The sequence below is a fragment of the Mirounga angustirostris genome, unplaced genomic scaffold, assembly GCF_029215605.1.
Source record: "Mirounga angustirostris isolate CCGP_5_RB_7025 unplaced genomic scaffold, mMirAng1.0.hap1 SCAF_13, whole genome shotgun sequence".
Classification (NCBI taxonomy): domain Eukaryota; kingdom Metazoa; phylum Chordata; class Mammalia; order Carnivora; family Phocidae; genus Mirounga; species Mirounga angustirostris.
In genome coordinates this window covers 71,252,057-71,274,597 of record NW_026991721.1, presented here as the reverse complement: position 1 = coordinate 71,274,597, position 22,541 = coordinate 71,252,057, and the positions used below count along the sequence as shown (strand labels likewise).

At 46.3% G+C, this 22,541-nt stretch overlaps 1 protein-coding gene across 2 annotated transcripts in view; it reads right to left on the bottom strand.

Annotated features, from left to right (window-relative positions):
- FAT3 (FAT atypical cadherin 3) overlaps nt 1–22,541 on the bottom strand; it is a 519,284-nt gene that overhangs the window by 22,682 nt on the left and 474,061 nt on the right. For both annotated transcript variants that reach the window (XM_045892830.1, XM_045892831.1), the window contains exons 19-21: nt 11,289–11,423; nt 9,320–9,477; nt 1,812–2,280 (exon numbers count right to left, since the gene is read on the bottom strand). In XM_045892830.1, the coding sequence (XP_045748786.1) occupies nt 1,812–2,280; nt 9,320–9,477; nt 11,289–11,423 (762 nt within the window). The remainder of the gene's footprint in view (nt 1–1,811; nt 2,281–9,319; nt 9,478–11,288; nt 11,424–22,541) is intronic.

The window sequence follows — 22,541 nt, the reverse complement described above, 5'->3', positions numbered from 1 at the left end:
TACCTGCACTGAATACTTTGCTCACGGATTTCAGGCAATTAAAAAACATTAAAATGCACGTTGAGGATCAAGATTCCCTGTCTTTTTCCTTAATACGGTGATTATTATTGTTATTATTATTTTAAAGATAACCCATCGTGGAAGCCCATAGCTTTGCCAGCAAAAACAACGTCCTGCCATCGTTAAAAGTATGTTACAATTTGTGGCTATGTACCCAGCATTTGACATGGAGTGGTGTTCTATTTCAACTCAATTTAATTATATGCTCCTTTTATATATCGTGGATGGCTCACACTAGCAGAATTGTTTTGCCTGGTGAAAAACTGGCCATGACTTGTCATAATGGGCTGGTTTATAGAACCACTGAAGTATAGTTACTGCCCATCATTCGGGAATTATGGCACCGTAACAACCCTTTATTTACATATACTGCTGAGACAGTAAAAACAGCAAATAGATTTCTTAAATCGAGATGGCAGAAATTTCCCCCCAGGGCACTTGGCCCGCATTGTGGCAGTAACATATGCAAGTCTAAATAACTTCGGTGTCTGTATTTCGGCAGTGCATCATTGCATGGACAGTTTGTAACATTCTAATAATAAAATGGACTCTAAATTTGGAGTTGGGCTTCACGAACATTAGATGGTAATGTGCACAGCAGAATCCCTAAGTGATTTGTGAGGAAGGTTTAAATTTGCTAATCACACTACTGCTGAGAGACTCTGCAAAGGGGCTCAAGTGTGATCAGTGGCTGGGCTGTTGGAAGGCAGCAGGGCCTTCCACTAGTGGAGTGCCTGACCTAGTTTATGTGAGCACAGAGACCGCATCTGGGGGAAGTCAGGGATTCTTTTATTTCCAGACTCCAAGGACTCAGATGATCCTGGCTTTGCCCTCAAACAATAGAAGCCCTCTATTCCCTTTCCCCACCTTTTTCACCTACCCTGTTTTATTTCTTTCTTCTCTTTCTTTCTTTCTTTCTTTCTTTCTTTCTTTCTTTCTTTCTTTCTTTCTTTCTTTCTCTTTCTTTCTTTCTTTCTTTCTTTCTTTCTTTCTTTCTTTCTTTCTTTCTTTCTTTCTCCTTCCTTCCTTCCTTCCTTCCTTCCTTCCTTCCTCTCTTCTTTCCTTCCTTCCTTTCTTTCTTCATGATATATGCTTGGGGAAAAGATTTATTGGCATAGAGCATCATGCCCTCATTGACCATTCATCTGTCCTGAGATTTCATGTAAATTGCCCTCTCTTTATTCCTTACCCTCTACCCCTTTATAGAATTGTCACTAGATTTATTCTTAATGCGTACATTTTAAAAGCATGCTGCAAAGCATCTCCACTGTATTTCCATTCCTGGAGTGGTGGGTTCAACTCTCCCCTCCCTTTAGCTTCTAGTGAAGTTACATGATGTGTGACAAAGGATTGTGTGGGGAAGTCATGATTCAGACTGCCGCCAATTCTGCGGTGACACACAGGTGGCTCAAGAGGGCGGATACCTAAAAGGGGGTCCTATTCCTCCCCAGGCCTGGAAGGGTGTGGGGGGGGACAGGGAAGGGGGCTGCTGTGACAGCATCTCTGGACTCCTGAGGTCACCGCCCTGTGCCGGTGGCTTGCTGCGAAAGGACTGGTGAAACTGGACACTCCTCAAGCTACCAGACCTTCCTAAAGGGCAGTAGGAAGCCCGGCCAGCATCTGGGGCGACTACGCCTCCCAGCGAGAGCACTCGAGTGGGTGAGGCTTGTAAAAGCCAGTCCCTCACAGGTTGATCCAGCCCCTCCACCTCCCACCCCTGTCGGGCAGGCCCCCGGGTGCGGTGCACTCACCCCCGGAGGGCAGGCCGGCGCAGCTGCCCCCGTGCTGACATGGGCTGCGCTCGCAGGCGTCGGGGTAGAGCACGCAGCCCAGCTTCAGCTCGGTCAGGCCCACCACCTCGGCGAAGCTGCTGCGCTTGTTCTGCAGCGGGAGCTCGTTGTTGTTCAGCACCACCGAGTCCAGGCAGCCCTGGAAGCCGCTCAGCACCTGCGTGACCCGCGTGTCCGTTAGGCTGCGGATGTTATCCACCTGCACCAGCGCCCCGAAGTAGATGGTGCTCTCCGTGCTCAGCGTCTGGAAGTAGAGGGGTGCCCGGCGCCGCTCCACGTAGCTGTCGTCCAGGGACAGGCTCGTGAAATTGCGGTTGAGCTCCAGGAAGACCGAGTGCCAGTTCCCATCGTTGACGGCGCGGCCGGAAATGCCCAAGATCCCCGGGCCATTGCCACAGTCCAGCTGGAACCACAGCTTGCCGTCCACGATCTGTGTGGGGAACCAGCACCAGAGCGCTTTTCAGTATGCATGTGGCAACATACACCCGGACTCCCTGTTGCCACCCTGTGCATGGGAAGCCTCTAGGATGGAGGTTGCTTTTGAGCCAGTCCTAAGTCTGGGGTGGTTTGATCTCTCCCCATTATGTGCCCTGCAAATGCATGCCTGAAATGTCCCAAATCTTGTAATTAGTAACACCAGCACAGCTGTACAGATCCACAATTATATTTAAGAATGTTCCTATTCTTTGGATCTTCACCCTTTGAAAGGTCACAGCAATATCTTGTTTAGGGGTCTGTTCATTCTCTGCACCCTTCTTCATTATTACTACCACAGGAATGATTTCTGTGAACTCAGTATTTATTTACAAATATTTATTGAACATCTACTATGTGCTAAGCAGTGTTCTAGGTGCTATGGAAACCACTGTGAGCAAAAACTTACTATCTCTGACCTCAGGGGTCTTATGTTTTGGTGGTGGGGGGGTGGAGATGGCCATAAATCAGACAAGCACAGAAATACATATGTACCCCACAAGTAAGTCTGTGAGTGTGCTAAAAGGGAGAGAAAGAGGCCAGGTAGAAATAAAAGATCTTTTACTTCCAGCTTCATATATAGGTAAGGTTTTAAAACCCTTCTATATTAAACACTAGCATATTCCTAAAGTGGTTCTTTAGGACGGCTGCTCATCATTTAGGTTACGATCATCCCACAAAGCGCTCAGGGCTTGGCCATTTTCTTAGAATATAGTTATGTATCTTTAATGACATCTGGGATTTTCTGGGTAACTGTTCCTGCCTTGTAGATGCTCCCAGCCCCCCGTCTAGGGTCAGCTACAACAGAGACCTGTCTGCTTTGATTGCACTGAGCAGGGCATCTGAGGGGAGGGCATCCAAGTCCCTTCTGGGAGGCTAATGAACCGCAGGGGGACACTAAACTCAGAAAGTGTGTGCTGTTGGGTGAGTGGCTGGCCAGGATCTGTTGGCCAGGGACTGGTCCTCCACAGAGACCCAGGTTCAACTCTTGCTGAGGAGATAGGCTGGCCTTTGAATCCCCTGGGGTCCACCCTCCTCTGCATTTCTCAGAATGCAAGGTGGCTTGAGGATCCAGGGAATGATGCTGGACCCCGGTCCTGCCAACAAACCAATACTGGGCCATGAAAGGATTGGCAGCCAGAGACTGTGAAACAAAAGGTACTCTGCTGGGCTTTTTGTATGACCCAGCAAAGGGGTCTTGTGGGGGCCGGCATCTGAGTCATGCAAGGGCAGCAGGCCTTCATTTAGGATCTGCTGACATTGGTAGTCCCGTACCAGAACCTGGGAAGAGAACACAAACTTGTGGAGAGAGGGAAGGGGAAGGGAAGGGAAGGCAGACCTTCTAGAACTCTAAGAACCAAGGGGGTATACATGCCAAACGAATTCACAGAAACAGACAGACCCACTCTTTCCAACATGCGTTTGCTTTAGGACAGCCTGATAGGGGTTTTTCACAGTATCACTCATTCTCACGAATGATGTATTTCTCTCCCTATGCTTCCACAGACAACTAATTCTTAGGGACTCTTGTTTCTGCCTCTGTGGATTCTCTAGCACCTTCTCTTCCTGCATATAAAGTTATGCCATGGGAGCATGTGTACATGGAAGGCAGGGGGCTGTGTGAACCAGGCAGAGCCCTGGGAACATACGAAAGAAGACTTTAACTCAGGCTTTGTTGTGTCCCACCCAGGCGACCTGGAGAGAACTGGCTGACCTCTCTGGGCTTGGGACCCCTTACATGGCGAGCAGAGATCATTGGTATAGCTCATTTTCTGAGGAGCCTGTGTCCACTGCAGAATGGTTAGCTACCTTGTACGCGGTACATACATACTCCACTTTGAAATGCAAGTGTATACATGTAAAGAGAGAGGAGGCAAATATTTATGTTTTTTTCAGAGAGCTTTCTTATATGATCTATGCTACTGCCTTGGTCAGTGTCTTGGTTCCACAAAATGGACTGAATGGATATTATAAATCATACCAGCAGACTTGTTCAGGAACAACTCCTGGGTAATATCCATATTTTTATTTCAGTGTAAGTAATAAAATGATCAAATGTGACTTTGGGGACTTCCTTCCTCCAGCACAGTCCATCTGCTGTTATGCTCTGTGGCTACAAAGCGGTGTCCCCGGACTAGCAAGGAAGATCTGGCGGTGAGGGTGTGACTCATCGAAGGTTTTATAAAAGGATGTAGTCAATTAATAGATTCCTCAGTCCATTTCCCTCTCCAAGCCCACTCCCTACCTCTTGGGCTAATAACCAAGTTGCAAATTCATCTGGGAGAACCGATGTAGATCTAATGTACTCAGGTACATCAAAGTTCCGTAACTAAGGGATATAAAATGATCCCACAGTAACAGCGAGTACAGTTCAGTTTGCTTTTCTGTTGAGAAAAGTAAGAGCAGCAACCTGCTGAATGAGTAGGAAGCCCGGTGCCTTTGGAAAACAAAAGTGATTTGTGCCCTCAAAATTCTAGGAGTTTGGAATGATGAGCCTTGTTTAGGTGACACACCAGAGCGCTGCTGTCAGAGGCAACTTTGCAAAAGTTAATCTTTTCCTATGTCACAAGCATATTATGCTGGGGAGAGAAGAGAATAGTTTCATGCCTGAGTCCGTTTACACTGGAAACTCATGTTCTGATCATATTCAGTTTTTCTCTGTCTCCAGAATAGGGTAGACCCAGTTTGAAAGGATCTCTCTTTTAAGAGGACAATGCTTTCTCAAGTCAGAGGCAAACTATTTTAATAGAAATTCTGCTGTGCATCAAACTGTAAAAAAAAAAAAAAGAAAAAGAAAAAGTCTACAGCAATGATCTGAAATTATGTGCTGGGTTGGGGGAGGCAGGAAGGCAATTTGTTCAATGAAATGCATAATTCTGAGAGCAGGGCTCTAACATCACGAGGTATTTAAGTCCTCAGTTTTGTCTTAAATCAGTGATGGGCTTTAACCCGGATCTTGAGTGGCTTGGGGCTTGGAAGACAAGATATCAGAGCTGTAAGAAGTCATCTTGTAGGAAAGTAGGATTTTGAGTGAAAAAGTAGAAATGATGGCACAAAGTCTTACTGCTTCAGATCCTTGGTGTGTGGCTCTAGCAAAGGCACCAACGCCCCAAAACTTGTAAGAGGGTTATGAACTATTCTGTGTAAAGGAACTTTTTGAAAACCTGTTTTCAAGGCTGCCGTCAATGGTTATCTGGCTCAAAAAATATGCCTTAAGGGCGCCCGGCTGGCTCAGTTGGTTAAGGGTCTGCCTTCGGCTCAGGTCACGATCCCAGGGTCCTGGGATCCAGTTCTGTGTCAGGCTCCCTGCTCAGTGGGGAGCCTGCTTCTCCCTCTCCCTCTGCCCCTACCCTCACTCGTGTTCTCTTGCTCTCTAAAATCTTAAAAAAGATACCTTATCATATGGTTTCACTCATATGTGGAACATAAGGAATAGTGCGGAGGACCACAGGGGAAGGGAAGGAAAACTGAATGGGAAGAAATCGGAGAGGGAGACAAACCATGCGAGACTCTGGACCCTGGGAAACAAACTGAGGGTTACAGAAGGGAGGGGGTGGGGGGATGGGGGGATGGGTATTAAGGAGGACACACGTGGTGATGAGCACTGGGTGTTATATGCAACTAATGAATCGTTGAACACTACATCAAAAACTAATGATGTACTATATGCTGGCTAATTGAACATAAAAAAAAAAAAAACCTTATATAAATAAATAAATAAATGATCATCCCAGCCCTCTAAAACTCTTCTTTTGATAACACCTATGGTACTCCTGACCTGCTTGCCCTGGTCAGAGGGCCAGATCCACTACTGACTAGTTACGTTTGGGCAAACCCACCCATTCTCTCTGAACCTGTTTCCTCACAGGCAAAAAAGGATGCACTCCTATCTAGGCACAGGAGAGTTTAAAAATACATGCATGTATTTTGTAAAGTACTTTGTAAACTCTTAGGTATCTTATTATTATCATCCTATAATTATTATCGGTTAACTCACTTCTCAGTGGTACTCTTACACAGATCCTTGAAACTCTGGAATCCTGTGGGGGCTTCCTTGTTGCTTTTCTATGTTGGAACGATCCGGCTACTCCAAGTGGGCTGTTTTATAAACCAAATGGGCTTTCCCTGACCATCTTCCTTTTATTCCTGGGGTTTTAAGTTAGCTGTGTCTCAGAATCATCGAAATGAAGCCATGTGTCATCTATAACTTCCCCACAACATGAAATAATGACATTTCTAGATTAACAAGCAAGGACTTCTTGTGCTTTCACCATAATATTGGACCCGAAAGACGGACAGAGGGAAAAAGTTATAAATCTCTTCTGGTGATCTGACAGGTTTCTTTTACAGGTTTGAGAAGAGCCAGAGAACCTATCCCACCATTTTTATTCTTGTTTTGGCTGCCTGAAAATTCAGAGTCATGGTTTGTGTTCAACTGATACAGCAACCCTTGGTCTAGATTTTTTAATGATGCTCTTCTTCCTATCCCCACTTAATTGGTTGGGTCTTAACCTTCTATTTTCATCTTACTGGTATTCTGATCTTACTGCATTTTGGTGTTTATGGTAAGCCTGGAACCTCTTCTGGAAGAAGACAGGGTGTCAGTGGTCAACAGAAGAATGAGCACCTTCACTGCTGCTAAGAAACAGTGGTGCTCCTTGTCCCTGAGCATTTGCAATCCTTGAGGTCCCAAGCAATTCTTCAACTGTCTTCAAGGGGTGCCCTTCACCCCTATTGATTTTCTCAATACTTTTTAGAGAACGTGCTCTAACTGGGAAAATCTAAACAACCAGGAGGTGCAACTTAAACAAAGCATTTCAGTCTAGTCATTGAACCTGAGTACAAGGCACATACTGTACCTAAAGCCAATGAAAAATCTTGCACGAGGCTGGGAATGTTAAGCAAACAGATTCAAATTCCCTAAGTGGATATTCCTGGCGACTGTAGGAGAATATCCGCTATAGTTCCGTACAGCTGTGGCCTGCTTTAGGCAAACTCAACATATGAAAAGCAAACGTACCAAACAGACAGACTGGGGGTGATTATTCACATCACAAAGGGATTAATGGAAGCGTTCCTTCAAATAGGGACCATCCACCGTTTATTAGAATTCCATTTACAGAGATTCAATTTACACAACTTTCAGAAACACGCTTGTTTCATGAAATACAATATACCTTAGGAGCCAGAGCCGCCTAAAAGGTTTAATTATTCTTCCTTCCCATCCCCAGGGACCTGCGCGTTTTAGACCTTTGCCAGGAAAGTGTCAAATGACAAGCTCCGGTTTTAGGATCTGGCCATTCAGGCCCAGTAGTTTTGTTCTCTCTCAGATTTAATGCTAAAGAAGAGATTTGCTAGTAGAAAGTGTTTGCCTCATAAGGAAGGTCTGCAAACCAGCAGTCCTGTTAGAGCTTGAAGGAGGAGAGGGAGGTCGGTGACATTTCAGCTGAGCCCCGGGAGCTGGCAGCTCGGAAGGGCCAGAGCCCTTCCCCAGCGAGTATACAAAACCCCACCTCTCAGGGCTATTTAGAAAGAAGCCACCCAAGGCAGGTGGCTTCAGGGGCCAGGAGGTTAGAAAGACAGGACTTAGGCCTTTGCCTGTGTCTTCTACTACCACGAATATCTAATTTGAATTCGCTGTTTGCTAAAACTGGCTCCAGAGCTTCTCCTGTTTTCTTTCCCAGAGCTGAAATGATTCTCTGAGTTGAATGAGTGGAGGTAGCAGGCGAGTCCCCACGAAAGTTTTAAACCCCAACTGCCTGCTCGCTCTCTCTGGCCACCATGTGGTGCCTGGCAATTCCAGAAGCAGGTGAGTAAAAGTCTGTGTGATAGAAGCCACGGGCATTTAATGTCCTACATCCTTTTCTCCCTCCGGGATGAAAGCCTGGGGCACCTCATCAACTTGGATGTGACCTATCAAACAATCAAAGGACAGAAGCTCTAAAGGCCCACCATGATCCCCATTAAGCCCAGTGATGGAACCCTAGGAAGGAAAAAATTGCCAGTCATTTCCACTTGTATGGGCACTTCCTACGGGTCAGACTGCGTCTGCCTCTGAACGCACTTACAACGGGCTGGTACAGGAACCTTGCGGGAATGGGAGAACAGAATCACATTAAACATCTCCCTCTTTGTCCTCCTGTGCTGGAAGGCTTCCTTGGGTCGACAGATGCCCAGAATGGGACTTTTGATGAAATGATGGTAGTAGCAAGACTGAGAGCTGGGGGAGAGCGTGAAGAACAGCAGAATGCAGCCAGAGAGATTGGAATGCAGGTCCAGGCCTGGGTGCTTGTGAGCTGGCCCACCCCGGGTAATGAACTTGACCTTTCTGAATCTCTGTTCTCTCCGTGATCAGATGGTGCTGATCGTATATAATAAATGTATCATATTAACTTTATAAGAAAAAACAAATGAGGTGCATAAAGCCGTTAGTATTCGTGTTGTCGTTGGTTTCACGAAGGTGCCAGGAGCTCTGAGCCGCATACAAATGCTAGACTTGCTCTCCAGGAGATCCGGCTGCTTCGGAGCCTTTCTGAGGCTGGCAGTGATTGCACAAGAGGGCGACTAGGGCCACGACAGGACATATGGAGTCTTCTCTACCCTAGATCTCCAACTTCCTCCCCGAGTAAGAACAGAAGTCACCTTCAGGGGTCAGTGGGGCTAGGCCCGTGTGGGAGAAGAGAACACAGCCAATCTTTTTAAAGGACCACCCCTGCCGTGGAATTCATTAGGAAGTGCATTCGAATGAACTGTTGCATGATTACAGCTCCAAGGAGGGCAGCCCTTGAACCCACTCTAGAGAGAGATGTCCCAGTATCCGAAGAGCCCATTCTGAAGCGGAACGTATAAAAGGAAATGTGGCCACTCGTCTTTGCCCTCAAGCCAGTTTCCGGTCTTCTGAACTTAAAAGACAAAAAAGGCTTCAGGCCCCAGTCTGAGAGCCAAAATATTAACATGAGAACTGACTGCAGGAAAAGATAACCCATTTTAATTACCTTCAGAATTATGCAGGGATTTGCTCTGGTGTACATTATAATCCCGTTGCTTTGCAGGGTTCGTAGACGCAGAGCTAGCCGGAAGTCCTCTTCTTTGCTATTTTCAGACAGGCGGTATTTGATGTAACTGTTTCCAGCAAAGCTGAGAGAAGTGTGCCCTGAAAAGACCATTAGGAGAAGACAGATATACTGGGAACATCCAGAAATGGTCAGGGACACATGACATCACCCAACAACCCACCAAGCCAGTTGATAAAAGACCGTGGGAAGTTAATGAAGGCATTGAGAAGAAGCCACTTTTGATTAAAAACGGTCCACTTCAGGCCACACTCTAATTCCGAAGTGAAAGAAATAATTCATCAGATACCAAAAAATCTCAGTGGTCTCATGCCAAGGGAAACTTGATGAATTTTCTTAGAGTCTCAATGCCCACTTTCTAAAATGAGCACTGTTAACGGATACGCCCTTCCTTCCCACCACCAGTCACTTAGACACTCAAACACTTGCCACTCCATGAAACAAAGGAGAAAGCCATTTGCAAAGAGTAGCCACCTTCCCCGAGTCTCTTAACGCCAAATAGCCAACTGATGTCATTTGCACTAATGTTGAAAGAAGTAAGTTCATGTCTTGCTCATGTGTTGTCGCAATTCTACTTTTTGACCATGAATTTCAAGGCTTGCCTTTCCAGCATCCACAGTCCTACCCACATCACCCCATTTTGAGTTCACTGTCTTTTGTACTAACTCCAACTTTATGTTCTAACGAGCAAAATGATGCTGAAAAGCTGTCTTGCTGGGGCAACAGGTGGCTAGTGTGAAAATACATCCAGTGGATGAAACTCTTGGACAATCACAAGTTTTCTACATAGAAAAGAGAAGGGACATGGGCAGAAAGTGACATCTGAAGTCAGGAGACTTGTTGGCTTTGTTGTCACCCCTATAGACCCAGCTGCTGTGTGCACAGGGTGTGTGTAGGGGTAGGACCAGCCTAAGTATCTTTCAACTCTAAGCCCTAGATGACTGCAAAGGCAAGTATGCCAGGGATCTCTTCACTTCATGGGCAGCTGTTCTTAAAATCACCTATGAAAGAGCTTTGGCTTCCATGTTTGAGAACAGTGCTTCTCTTCACAGAGGCTCAATTTCTAGAACCCAATGCTTAGCAAAGTGCCTTGCATATAGCAGACCTCATTGTTTTGTGTTCTCTTCCTCATAAATTGCGGTTATAATCACCACTTCATAAATATTTCTTGGATTCCAAGAAGGGTATCAGTGTACCTGTATTTTAAATACATCCTTTACCAAAAAGAGAGGTCTATTGGTACCAAAAATGAATACTCCTTCTAGAGTTTAGATGTGATAGGGAATATGTGAATCATATTCTGCAACTGAGGGAGATCAGAAACAGGATCATTTGGATCGAAATAACATAAGTGGGTTTCTTTCTCTTTTTTTTCCCTTTAGGACACGGAGGTGAGACATGCAGCGCGTATCCATCTCCGGCGGAGAGTCTGCTCGCTTGGTGCTCTAGGCTTGGGTTTACCCTATGGAAGGTCAACTGGACTGGCTCAGCTGTACCTTCTGGTGAGCTCTGTTTTGTGGCTCTGGGTTGTGCCGCCCCCTGACCATCAAAGGCCATGCCACGGATACTCTTGACTCCTCTGCCTAACCAATGGCCTTCTATTTTCCATTTTACACTCTTAACATCCGTGTGACACCACTGAAAACACATGTTGTGGTCTTCCTGTTATATAAGGATTCCACGGTCATTATGGGTTTCCTGAGCACAGGCTGAAGCTGTAATGAATCCCAAGTACCTGTGAGGGCAGATGTTAGCTGTGGTCCATCCTGAAGGTAAATGTGGCATGCAGACAGAAATGCCTTTCGGAAGAGCTAGGGCACAGTCATTTACCCAAGGGCAAGTGCTTCAGGAATATGAATTTAGACCCGCATAATTCCACCCCCCTCTGCACCTGAGCACTCTCCGAGCTTCCCTGGTGGACACTGGCAGAGGTAGGGTCTCCTGCTGGCTTCATAACCGACACACTGCATGTCCCCTGGACATGGCTTCTCCATGCAAGGATCGTTGGACCCTGGGCACAGTCCTCCTGTGACAAAAGGGAACACACATGATCAGTATGCAGAGAATCACCTTACATTCTAGGGGATGCTGGAATAGTTCCAGAGCTGGGCTCGACAGGCTCTGGGCTGAGAGACAAAAGGGCCACCCAGAAGCAGGAGCGCCCGAATGGGCTTTACCTGGTGTGAGTGCCCATCAAATGTTCCTGCATCGGCCAAAAGCCACCAGCAGCCTGAAGTAGGTTGGCTTCAAAGAATAAACGGAGCTCTTCCTTTTAGGTTCAGATATGCTAAGGTTGTAACTGGACGAACGTTAGCTGAAAAAATATCACACTGCGCGGGCTCTGGTCGTATTTACTGGAGTAGGTTCTGCACACGGGTGCCTACGTGAATGCATTGCTGGAGTTTCCATTTGTCTTACACTCTTTTTCTTTCCTGCCCTGAAAAACTTCGGGGGTAGACTTCGGAAGATGTTAGCTGTTGTTTTCAGAGGGGAAAGAAAAAGACGTTTCTAAAGAAAAGTATGACTAATTCTAAGTCGCGCAAGCACAATTCCCATTGTTTCCTAATCCCTTCTGCTACCTGCTCGTGTATCGATTAGCTATAAAGCTGTCCTACCGCCTATCAAAAACAGTTGAACTATCACTGGCAAAGGCAGGTTTTCTTGCTACCTGTTAGATGCTCGCAGCGCAGTGAGATGAAAGGTTAATGCCTCGGAAAGAAAAATCCTGGAAAGCAGATTAACTGATTAAGGCAAAATTCAGGACCCAAGTGAGTCATTTCTGAACCGTGCTGAGGGCAAATGGGGGTCCACCCAAGGAAGTGCACGTTTCAGAAGTCCTGGATATTTCAAATGTGAGTAGGTCACTTTCCACATAGTGAGAGTTTAAGCGGTAAGGATGATAGGAAAGGAGACACAAATGAAAAATTGCCCACAAATGGGTTAGCGGTGGCCTAAAGGAGCACCTCCTCTGCGAACCAAGAATGTGCAGACATCAGCAGCTTCCTTCCTCAGGAGGATCTGACCCATTACCAAATTCTCGTCCATCCTAACTCTTTCCTCATCATTAAGCATATTGTCCCATTATACAGTCATCTCTTTGCCCAGGGGAAAGCAGACATTTAATGCTAACTACATGTAAACATTTAAAAACTGTAATCCTTGAGAAGAGCAATCTAAGTGGCCCCAGCACACTCAGAATTCATAAATCCTATTTTCCACCAGTTTAGAGCTCAGCCATGAAAGATACTCTTGGCAATGATCCAGCTTACAAAGTCTTAGAAGATGAAGGGATTTTCAACTGAAAACTTGGAATGATCTCTACAAATGGTTCTAAAAGACGTAAGTACCCCAAAATACATCTTCCTATTTTCATCCCAAGAAATTTTTACTCCTGCCATGTATTTCTCAATATTTATGCAACTTAAAACAGCTGTTCTACCACCTTATGATCTGCTTCGAAGTGCTTTTGATAACCAGTTTTAAGATAATTTTTGGTGCATTCATTCAGCAAATAATTTTTTTTAGGGTCAAAGAAGTGATAAGCCTGGACATACAGATTATTTGTTTATTTATTTGAAAGAAAGTAAAAGAGAGAAAGGGAGAGAGGGAGAAGCAGACTCTTCGCTGAGCAGGGAGCCCGATGCGGGGCTCGATCCCAGGACGCTGGGATCATGACCTGAGCTGAAGGCAGACGCTTAACTGACTGAGTCACCCAGGCGCCCCAAGCCTGGACATACAAAGATGGAAGGAAAAAAGGCCACCTCTTCCTCCCTCTGGAAACACCAGCAAACACATGAGGACTAGACAATAAGGTAAGCGCCTTGATAGAGGTCCCAGAGAAGGGACAATTGTGTTTCCTGGGAGAATGTCAGAAGTCCTCACCAAAGAAGGGAGCATTTTAAATTCAGTCTTGAAGGATGAGATCCTTTTAGGAACAAGGGGCTGTGTTTCATGGGAATGAGCCAGCCGTAGTGAGTGGCTCGACTGTTGCGTGTGTTAATGTTCATTCATGAAAAGTTCACAACTCTACCAGCTGACTCTTCGCTGTCTCCATGCATGGCTTTGTGTCAGTTTCGGATGGTCTTGCACACTTCCAGGTTGCTCCTAAATGTGGACTCATTAGTATATGCTCAAAGATCCTAACTCAGCCCAACACTAAACTTGGCCACAGGAAGGTGGCCATGTGCATAGATGAATCACAAAAGGCATTCTATCCAACAGATGTAGTTCTGAATTACCTGGGCATCACCTTCCAATTAGACACAGAAACAGTAATTTACATAGTTAAGAAATCTATTTCTTCCCATTACACGGACATGACTTTTTCCGTGTCCTGCTTTCACCAGCTGAAGGATATCTTTCTCTGCATTTCTATGTTTCTGAGACACAGTGGCATAGACCCCATTTCTGCTATAGTGTAAGGCTCCATTGTTAAGCAAATGGGCATTATTAAAAGTCCAGTTTAAAAGCCACTATTTCAAAGGGGGAAAAGAGGGCTAGATAATTTCAGACTCATGACAGTAAAGCTATTTTCTCCTGAAGGAATTATGGTAAGATTAAAAAAAAACAGCTGTAAGCGTATAAAATAAAAACTAAACACAGTATTTCATATTAAAACAGTGTTTGACTTCCTGCTATCTTCTTCTTCTTTTTTTTTTTTAACATATAATGTATCATTTGTTTCAGAGGTACAGATCTGTGATTCAAAGCGGGGGAGATCGGAGGGGGAGATGAACCATGAGAGACGATGGACTCTGAAAAACAAACTGAGGGTTCTAGAGGGGAGGGGGGTGGGAAGATGGGTTAGCCTGGTGATGGGTATTGAGGAGGGCACATTCTGCATGGAGCACTGGGTGTTATACGCAAACAATGAATCATGGAACACTAACCACACACACACACACACACACACACACACACACAAACAGCATTTGAGTACTTCTCCCTTTTATCCACATTTTTTACCATTTCTCTTACTATCAGCCCTGCCCTGGTAGCTGGCAAAGGCTTCTTATTCTGTCACCATCTCTCTTATCTTGGGGTAAAGCCAAAGCCACTCAGACCAGCAGCTGGGATTCAAACTCAAAGCTTTTTCTTTTTTCCTCGTGTCATAACCATAGAACCCATACAATTACATCCACTAAATTAATGGATTATGTTAGATCCACCGCCCATTGTAAAAACTCTAGCTGGAGGATATGTAAAAAAAAAATACATTAGTGTAAGTATTATAATATGTGCACTTAAAAAGTAGTAATATTAATATACATATTAGATATATAATAACTATATTTTTAGTCATTCTAGCAGCCATTGACTTTGATAGGTTTATTTCTCTTTCTTTTTATTTTTAATAGGCTTTTTAAGGCAAAGGGAACAGTTCTTGGCAAGTGATCTGTCTCTTGATGCGTTAAAAATCCTCCGGGGCCTCCCCCACCAAGTCTCAGCCTGGGCTGGAATCAGTCGTAAATATTCAGACTCCAGCTGCTTCTGTCAGCTCACTGTGCTCATGGTCGGTCCGCTCTCCCATGGCTCAAGAGAGCAGGAAGGCAGATTAGAATCCAGAGGTCAGTGTAAAATGTAATGTCGTCCTTAGCTGGGGACAGATGTGAGCATGTGCGCAAAATGCGGTCTATTCCAAACAGAGAAAGACTTATGGCTACGAAAAACAGGTTTCCCCAAACTAAATATTCCCCATGTACAATACTGTAGTTTTTCCTTCCCCATTAATTAGGATACGATATTAGGTCCTTTCTGACATATATGTTGTCAGAGGGACTTGACCTTTGTATGCCAACGCTGAACAATGTTGTGTGCCCTGACCTCAGATACACCTAGACGTTTGGGTCCTGGGGACACTTTCCTGGGAATAATAAGCCTCTTTCCAGCCAAAGCCCTCCATTCTCTAGCAAACCGAAACCCAGTGTGCTTTAAATGGATGCTGAGGGGTTAACTTGTTTTTAGAAATCCCACGCTTATATCATCCCCCTTTCATGGAAGTATAGACACCTACTATTGTGAGTCTGAAAGACCCTGTGTTTCATGGGAATGGGAATGAGCCAGCCGTAGCGAGTGGCTCGACTGCTTGCATGTGTTAATGCTCATCTTTCTGACGGCAGATGGTGCCTTATCATAGTCATAGTTAAGAGAAAACAGTGTCAGGTCCCACTGGCCTCTGGGAGGAAGTTTGTCTTATTAACTATCATTAAATAATCCAGGTTTGATTAACTTGCACTGGGATCAGTGACAACTGGGGGGGTGGAGGGTCTAGACCTACACGTTCTGATATCCAGGCATCCATCAGTTTGGTGCCAGAGTTAGCATGAAGGCAGAAGGGGCCCACTTTATCAAACTGACCAATGCCATTTGTTGTGGCAGGATAGAAGGATCAGATGTTTTTAGCAACTCCGAGAACATGGAGCAGGCAGAGAAAGTCTGTGCCCCACACCCAGGTCCCCTCAAGAAGCTAATGTATCGTAACAGGAAAGGATCTGCAGTGACAAGCTGCAGCCTAGATCTTGGCTCTGATCAGTTATTCCACTTATTTACTGTGTGGCTCTGAACAGGTCACTTGACTTCTCTGAGTCTTGATTTCCTTTTCTGAAAAATGAGGACAATAACTGTTCATAGAGTTGTGAGGATTAAATGGGCTAATGTATGTGAAAGCAGTTTTTATTTTATTTTTTAAAGATTTTATTTATTATTTGTGTGTGTGTGTGAGAGAGTGAGAGAGAGAGCACACAAGCAGGGGGAGGGGCAGAGGGAGAAGCAGGCCCCTTGCTGAGAAGGGAACCTCACTGGGACTCAATCCCAGGACGCTGGGATCATGACCTGAGCCGAAGGCAGACGCCCCGTGGAGGCAATTTTTAAAGGGAAAAACAAAGTAAAAAATTATTACAAGGTCTCAAAACTGGAGACACTAGTTTGACTCAGCCCCATGGCAGAAACCTGAACTCAATTGTAATCTTTTCCTTGCTGGTTTTTTTTTGGGGTGAAATTCGTGATTTGTAAACTGATAGATGATATGAAATACTGTGTGCCTGGGAGGTACAAGCTAAAGCCTGGGGCATTTTATTCGTCAGCGTCCCAGGCCCCTGTGGGGTCAGCCCCTTGGCCACCTGGTCTCGGGCAGAGGTGGTCTTTCTAGACAGCCCTGTATGCAGCCTCTCACGGGAGAAAGGTGCACAGGATGTGGCTATTCTCCGAAAGAAGGTTTCCACATTCTGAAGCGTTGCTCAGGTGGAAATTTAGGCCACCTTCTAAAGAGCTGACAACGTACATTTCACTGGAGTAGCATCTTCAGAGCTTTGGAACCTGCACAGAGGGGAATGGTGATCCTCTTGGGGTCTTGGAGGGTCTCGCTGCCATTCCCGCAGCCCCCGGGATTAAGTCTATGCTTTGAGCGAATACATCAGTATCTACCTGTCATTATTATCACCATCACTTGGAGCTGATTCAACCTCTTCATGTACATTTCTGCCTCATTATACTGTGGATCTGATAACTAATGGTAAATATCCTACACCCTGAATTCACACACTTTGGCAGGATGCCCTGTCTTAGCAAATGCTGCACAAGTCAATAAGCTTTCTTCTTAATTCTCGGCCTGCATGAAGTTTTAAAACATATTCTCCAGAGGTCTTTTTGGTTTGAAGTGGTCTTTTATGGTTCTCCCACAAGCACAGAATCATCTAGAATGGTGTTTGCTTGGCTCAGCCATATTTTCTGGATGATTTAGCTTAAATTTCATTTAAGACATCCTCTCTGGGGCAGTTGTGTGTGGGTGGAATATGTAAGGGAAGATCCACACGTTGAGAAGCTGGTGTCATGGCCAGGGTAGACACCTCTAAACCTCTCCTGACATTTTGGGACTTGTGTACTGGAGATGAAGATCTGCAGAGCCATAGCTGTTATGAATGCAAAACGGAAACTTTCCAGCTTGCAGGTTAGGATTCAGAGACTACACTGAAGGTTATTTGAGGTGAGGACTATTGGCTTTCTTCTCTGAGCGTTAGCCTTAACAAACCCCAGCCCAAGGCAAACCCAATCTCAGATTTTTCTCTGCTTTTTAAAAACTCATCAAGGCTAAGTTTTAAGTGTCTTACTGATTCACAGAAGCCTTTGTCATTTTATTTTATGGTGTTTATTAGAAGTGCTTTCCGGGGTGCCTGGGTCGCTAAGTCGGTTAAGTCTGCCTTTCGCCTCAGGTCATGATCCCAGGGTCCTGGAATCGAGCTGCGCATCGGGCTCCCTGCTCAGCGGGGAGCCTGCTTCTTCCTCTACCCTCTGCCCCTGCTCCTGATCTCTTTCTCTCACGCTCTCTCTCTCAAATAAATAAATAAAATCTTAAAAAAAAAAAGAAGTGCATTACCATGGCTGCCTATCACAGACTCCATTTACCTGTCCCCTGGTAATCCTCCCCGGGACTATCCTGACTCCTCAGCATCCTTGTCATTTGTCCAGTGCATGATGCTGGCTCCTCGTGCTCCCTGAGGACAGGGACGATGGCAGCCTCACCTACCCCGATACCTCCAGCACCCTGCCCAGGGCCTGGCAAAGTATGCACATCACTGCTGAGTGAATGAGCAGATGAGCAGATGCCCCAAATCTCTGGGCGTTTCTCTTCACTGCTCTCTCCGCTGACAGTGCATCCCCTGCCTGGCAAAGACCCAGGAGGACAATCCTCCCTGCTTGCAGTGCCTCTCATGGACTCCTCCAACAGGACTGAGGACTCCCTCCTTGGGCCTCCTCTGTGCCCCAACTACACCACCTACAACTGTTTATAGCTTCTGTTTGCAGCCACGGAGCAGAGGAACTTCGGCAGTTTGCGTGGGGAAAGAGGATTCAAGGGGTCACAACAACTGCCCTTTAATATCTGGAGGGCAGCTTGTAGAGGAGGAGTTGGGTCAGGTTCTGGGTGGCTCTAATGGACGAGCTGGGTGACGTTACAAGGAGGTGGATTTGGGGGCACTAGAAGGGAGAAGGTTGTCTCGGTCCATCTTGGGAGGTTGTGAGGCCGGCTGAATTACTGTGCCAGGAATGTAGTTGATGGGATGTCTGTCGTGGGTGGGAGGTTGGATTGGAGACTTTGAAGGTGCTTTCACATGGGTGTGGAGGTAGCAGGGCACCATGCCTGAGGCTGCCCGCTGGGAATCATGGCGCCGGCCATCTGCGTAGCTCTGCGACTTTGAACAGGTCCGCGGAGCTTCCCAAGTCTGAGTCTCCTTAACTTCTGAGGAAGGTTCATGATACCCTGTCTTTATGGTTATTAGAAGGGTTAAATGCAATTATGTATGTTGGACAGACAGCGCAGTCACTGGTCACCGCTCAGTAAATGTTCATTGTTAAGCCTGTCCCTGCTTCTCCGCTGCAGGCCTTCGCTCTCGTGCTCCTCGGCCTAGAGCACGTGCCGGATTCTAGGCACCCTTTCAGAGCTAGCTCAGTGGGCATCGCCCTCAGTGATGTGCTGCAGCGTTGCTCTCCACTCCCCGAGCGAACTCTGGTGACAGCGCCGTAGGCCATGGTTGAGGGCGGGCCACTCTGCCTGGCCCCCACGCTGCGCCCCCCACGGCCGATGCTCCCTTCAGCTCTGGCTGTCACCGCCATCAACACCCTGGGCTTAACCTCTGATGGCCTCCTAAGGAGTCCATGCTCCTGGACAACGGGCTCTTTTTTTGATAGATTTTTATGACAGACTTTGGTTTTTTGTTTTTGCCTTTTTAAAGACTTTAATTTTCTGTCAGAGAGAGAGAGGGCGAGAGGGAACACAAGCAGAGGGAGTGGCCGGCAGAGGGAGAAGCAGGCTTCCCGCTTAGCAAGGAGCCCGATGCAGGACTTGATCCCTGGACCCCTGGGATCATGACCTGAGCCGAAGGCAGATGCTTAACGACTGAGCCCCCCAGGCGGCCCTATATTGGACTTTTGAAAAGTCAATGACATTTTTACAAAAGGGATAATCAGCACAGCCCAGTGGGACAGCAAGAGGACAGAGCATCAAGGACAGCCCACAGGGCACCCTTCATTCCCTGTTGATTTAAATTGGTGTGAGGCTTTCTTCTGAAGTGCTGAAGTTCACTAAACTTGTGAAGTTTACCAGGAGTCATGTCGTGACATCAGAACTTTGTATCTCTTGAAGTTCAGTTCAAACATGATGCTCGATGGTGGCTGGAATTTAATGAGCCTATTTGGCACTAACATTCAAGTCTGCTTCCATTTTGTCAAAGCAACTCAGCATTTTGGTTCAAGATGCTAATTTTGTTAATTGGACCCAAAAAACTGTGCAGGAGAGAAAGAGGAGTTGGAAGTGGGGAGGAGCATATCAAGACCAGATCTGTATAAATATTGCTACACAGTCCAGAATAGGCAACTACCTCTATTTATCATCATAATTATTCCACCAAGTGGTAGAAAAGTCCATTTATTGTATCTGCCAAGCTCCCAGGGCAAACCGAGGCGCACTCAATACTAGTTGTGCATGTGCACACACACGTGTGCGTGTGTTTTAAGGGGGGCAATTACTGAATTCAATGACCTCTCTGTCCAATAAATGAGAAAATGCCTAAAATGCCTACTGCTTTCCTTAACAGTTCCTCCCTGTATTTTCATTAGAGGACGCTTGAAAAGAAGTGAGAGCTATTTCTATTTCTAAGAGTTTGCCCCTGAACTTGCAGGAAATCTTTCCTATTTTATCTTGCTGTGGGATTTCTCCAAGTTTGTTTTCCTGGACTACCAGCATTAGAATCACCCAGGGCTACGTATATAGACTCCTAAGCTTCACCTGAATCTTACCATTATATTTGCATGTGGGGCTGGCTGTGGGCATTTCTGGTAAGCCCCATGCACGCATGCTGGCGTCTGGGAGCCCCTCGGCTGTCCTGTGATGGAACTGTGACGCTGGTCAGCAGTCTGCTGGGGAAAACGGGGCTATCTGAGTATGCCTACATATAGCACTGGGGTCGTGATTCACATAAGAAATGGAAAAGCCCCTATTCTTAAGATGCAGATAATAAAAGAGGGGCCCAAGAAGAGCCTAAATTGAAATCCGCGTGCCACCCTCACAAGCCACACAGCCCTGGGCAGGGCACGGAGCTACCACACTCATCAAATGGAGATGGTCGTACATCACCTGCTGAAGATGGGACTGGGCCAGATGACCTTTCCAAGTCTTTCTACTACTAAAATCCAGTATTTCGTTTTACAGCTTAATTATAAGAGTGGCTTGGAGGTGAGAAGAAGCTCCAAGATGAGCCTGAATCTACACATGCAGCCTTCTTTGAGGAATTGTTCACTTTTCAAACCAAGAAGGCCTCTTTGTGGGATGTCTGGGGGTTGAATCATAAAAGCTTCTGGCAGGGGCACCTGGGTGGCTCAGTCAGTCAAGAGTCTGCCTTTGGCTCAGGTCATGATCTCAGAGTCCTGGGATGGAGTCCCACATCGGGCTCCTTGCTCAGCAGGGAGTCTGCTTCTCCCTCTGCCGCTCTCCCTGCTTGTGCTCTCTCTCTCTCAAATAAATAAATAAATAAATAAATAAATAAATAAAAGCAAGCTTTCAGCATCCTGGGTTTACTGGGAATAAAAAGGTTTATGGGGACCAGAGAACAGGAGTCCTGGGCAGGGACCCCAACTCGAAACTCACTGCATTTAAAATATTAGTGTTTCATGAAATGCCTCCCTCTCTCCAACAAAAATCACCTCTCTGATTTCCTTCTTTTGAGAAATTCTGCCAAGTCAGCCCTCCTCTGACTCTACCTGATGAACTCATACTCATCCCTCAAGACTCAGGACACAGATGGTCTGTGGTATAGAAATGTCACAGAAAGCCTCCCTCTGGCCATATCGGGATCCTGTCCTTTCTCCTCCCTAACATTTATTATAACCTTGTTATTGTAAATAGGCACTTACAAGCTGACCTCATAATAACCAGCTCCTAAGGGCAGGGGCGGGCGGTGTCTTTTCCACATTGAAGCTTTAGCGCCTAGCACATTGCTGCTACCACAGAGGTCTGCTGATTGAAATGAGTTCTCAGAGCACAGGGACTAATTAGCTGGTTTAGTTTCTCCTGCAGGGTCTGCCCTGTCCTGTAGTGAACCTCTTTTGAACCCTGCTGTGAGTCACTGCAGGAAGGCTCTAGCTGAGCTTTGGTGCATAAATCAGTTTGCCCACAAAGGAGATCTAGGTAAAGCTCAGACAGCAGGCACTCATAAATCCTGCATGCTGGTGGCATCTGCCAGAAAAGCATCGCATCTAGCTTGCATGCTTTGAGTTACTTTGGAGCTAATTTACATATTCAGCAGGTCAGACACCACTGCATCTACCTGATGAAAACACAGAATTCACTGGTACAGCAGGGTGAGTGGCCATCACTTCCTAGGCTTCTCAAAGGAGGTCAAAAGGTCCCTGAGTGGGGGGAAGCTGTGATCTCAGGAGCCCTGCTCTGATGAGCTTATTTTCCAAGCTGCAACCAAGAACTTTCTGTAAGGGAAAGAGGTCAGGGGCCCTTCCTGTCCCCAATTACCTAAAGGGATGTTTTACAAATGGCCTCTCTTCTGGCCACAGTCCCTTTGGGCCAAGTTCACGTTGGTTAGAAAAACTCCGGGAGCAATTTTCTTGGAATAGGGCAGTGAATTTATGGCTCCACGTGTCAGAGAGGAAAAAACGCAGAGAGCAATACTTCTCACTGACCACCGTGGGCATGGGACTCTGGACAGCTATGGCCTCTGACCGGGAAAGGTCAAGGTTCAGGGACTCTTGTTACATCAACAGACTTGAGCCATTCCATCTCCTCTGCTCTGAGGGCTGAATCCCTCTGAGTGGCCCGTTTTTCACTGAAGCAAATCGAGCTGCCCTTACCGTCAGCAGTAGCTTCCTAACTTGTTGGCCTGCCTCTGGCCTGGCCCCAGCTAATCCGTTCCCTTCTGCAGCCACTTCTTCCCTTCTGTCACTTCTTCACTTCACATCAGCCCACCACGGCTCCTCCTGCCTTGGGACAATTTCTACGATTTTCATCCTGGTTAATGGCCCTTGTGTGAACCCTGGGCCTGCTCACAGGTCTCATCTGTCATCATGCACCTGCCCCCCCTTTCAGTGACAGAAATCTCTGCCACTCCCCTGGTGTGGGCTTCTCTCCTACTCTGGACCTTCCTCA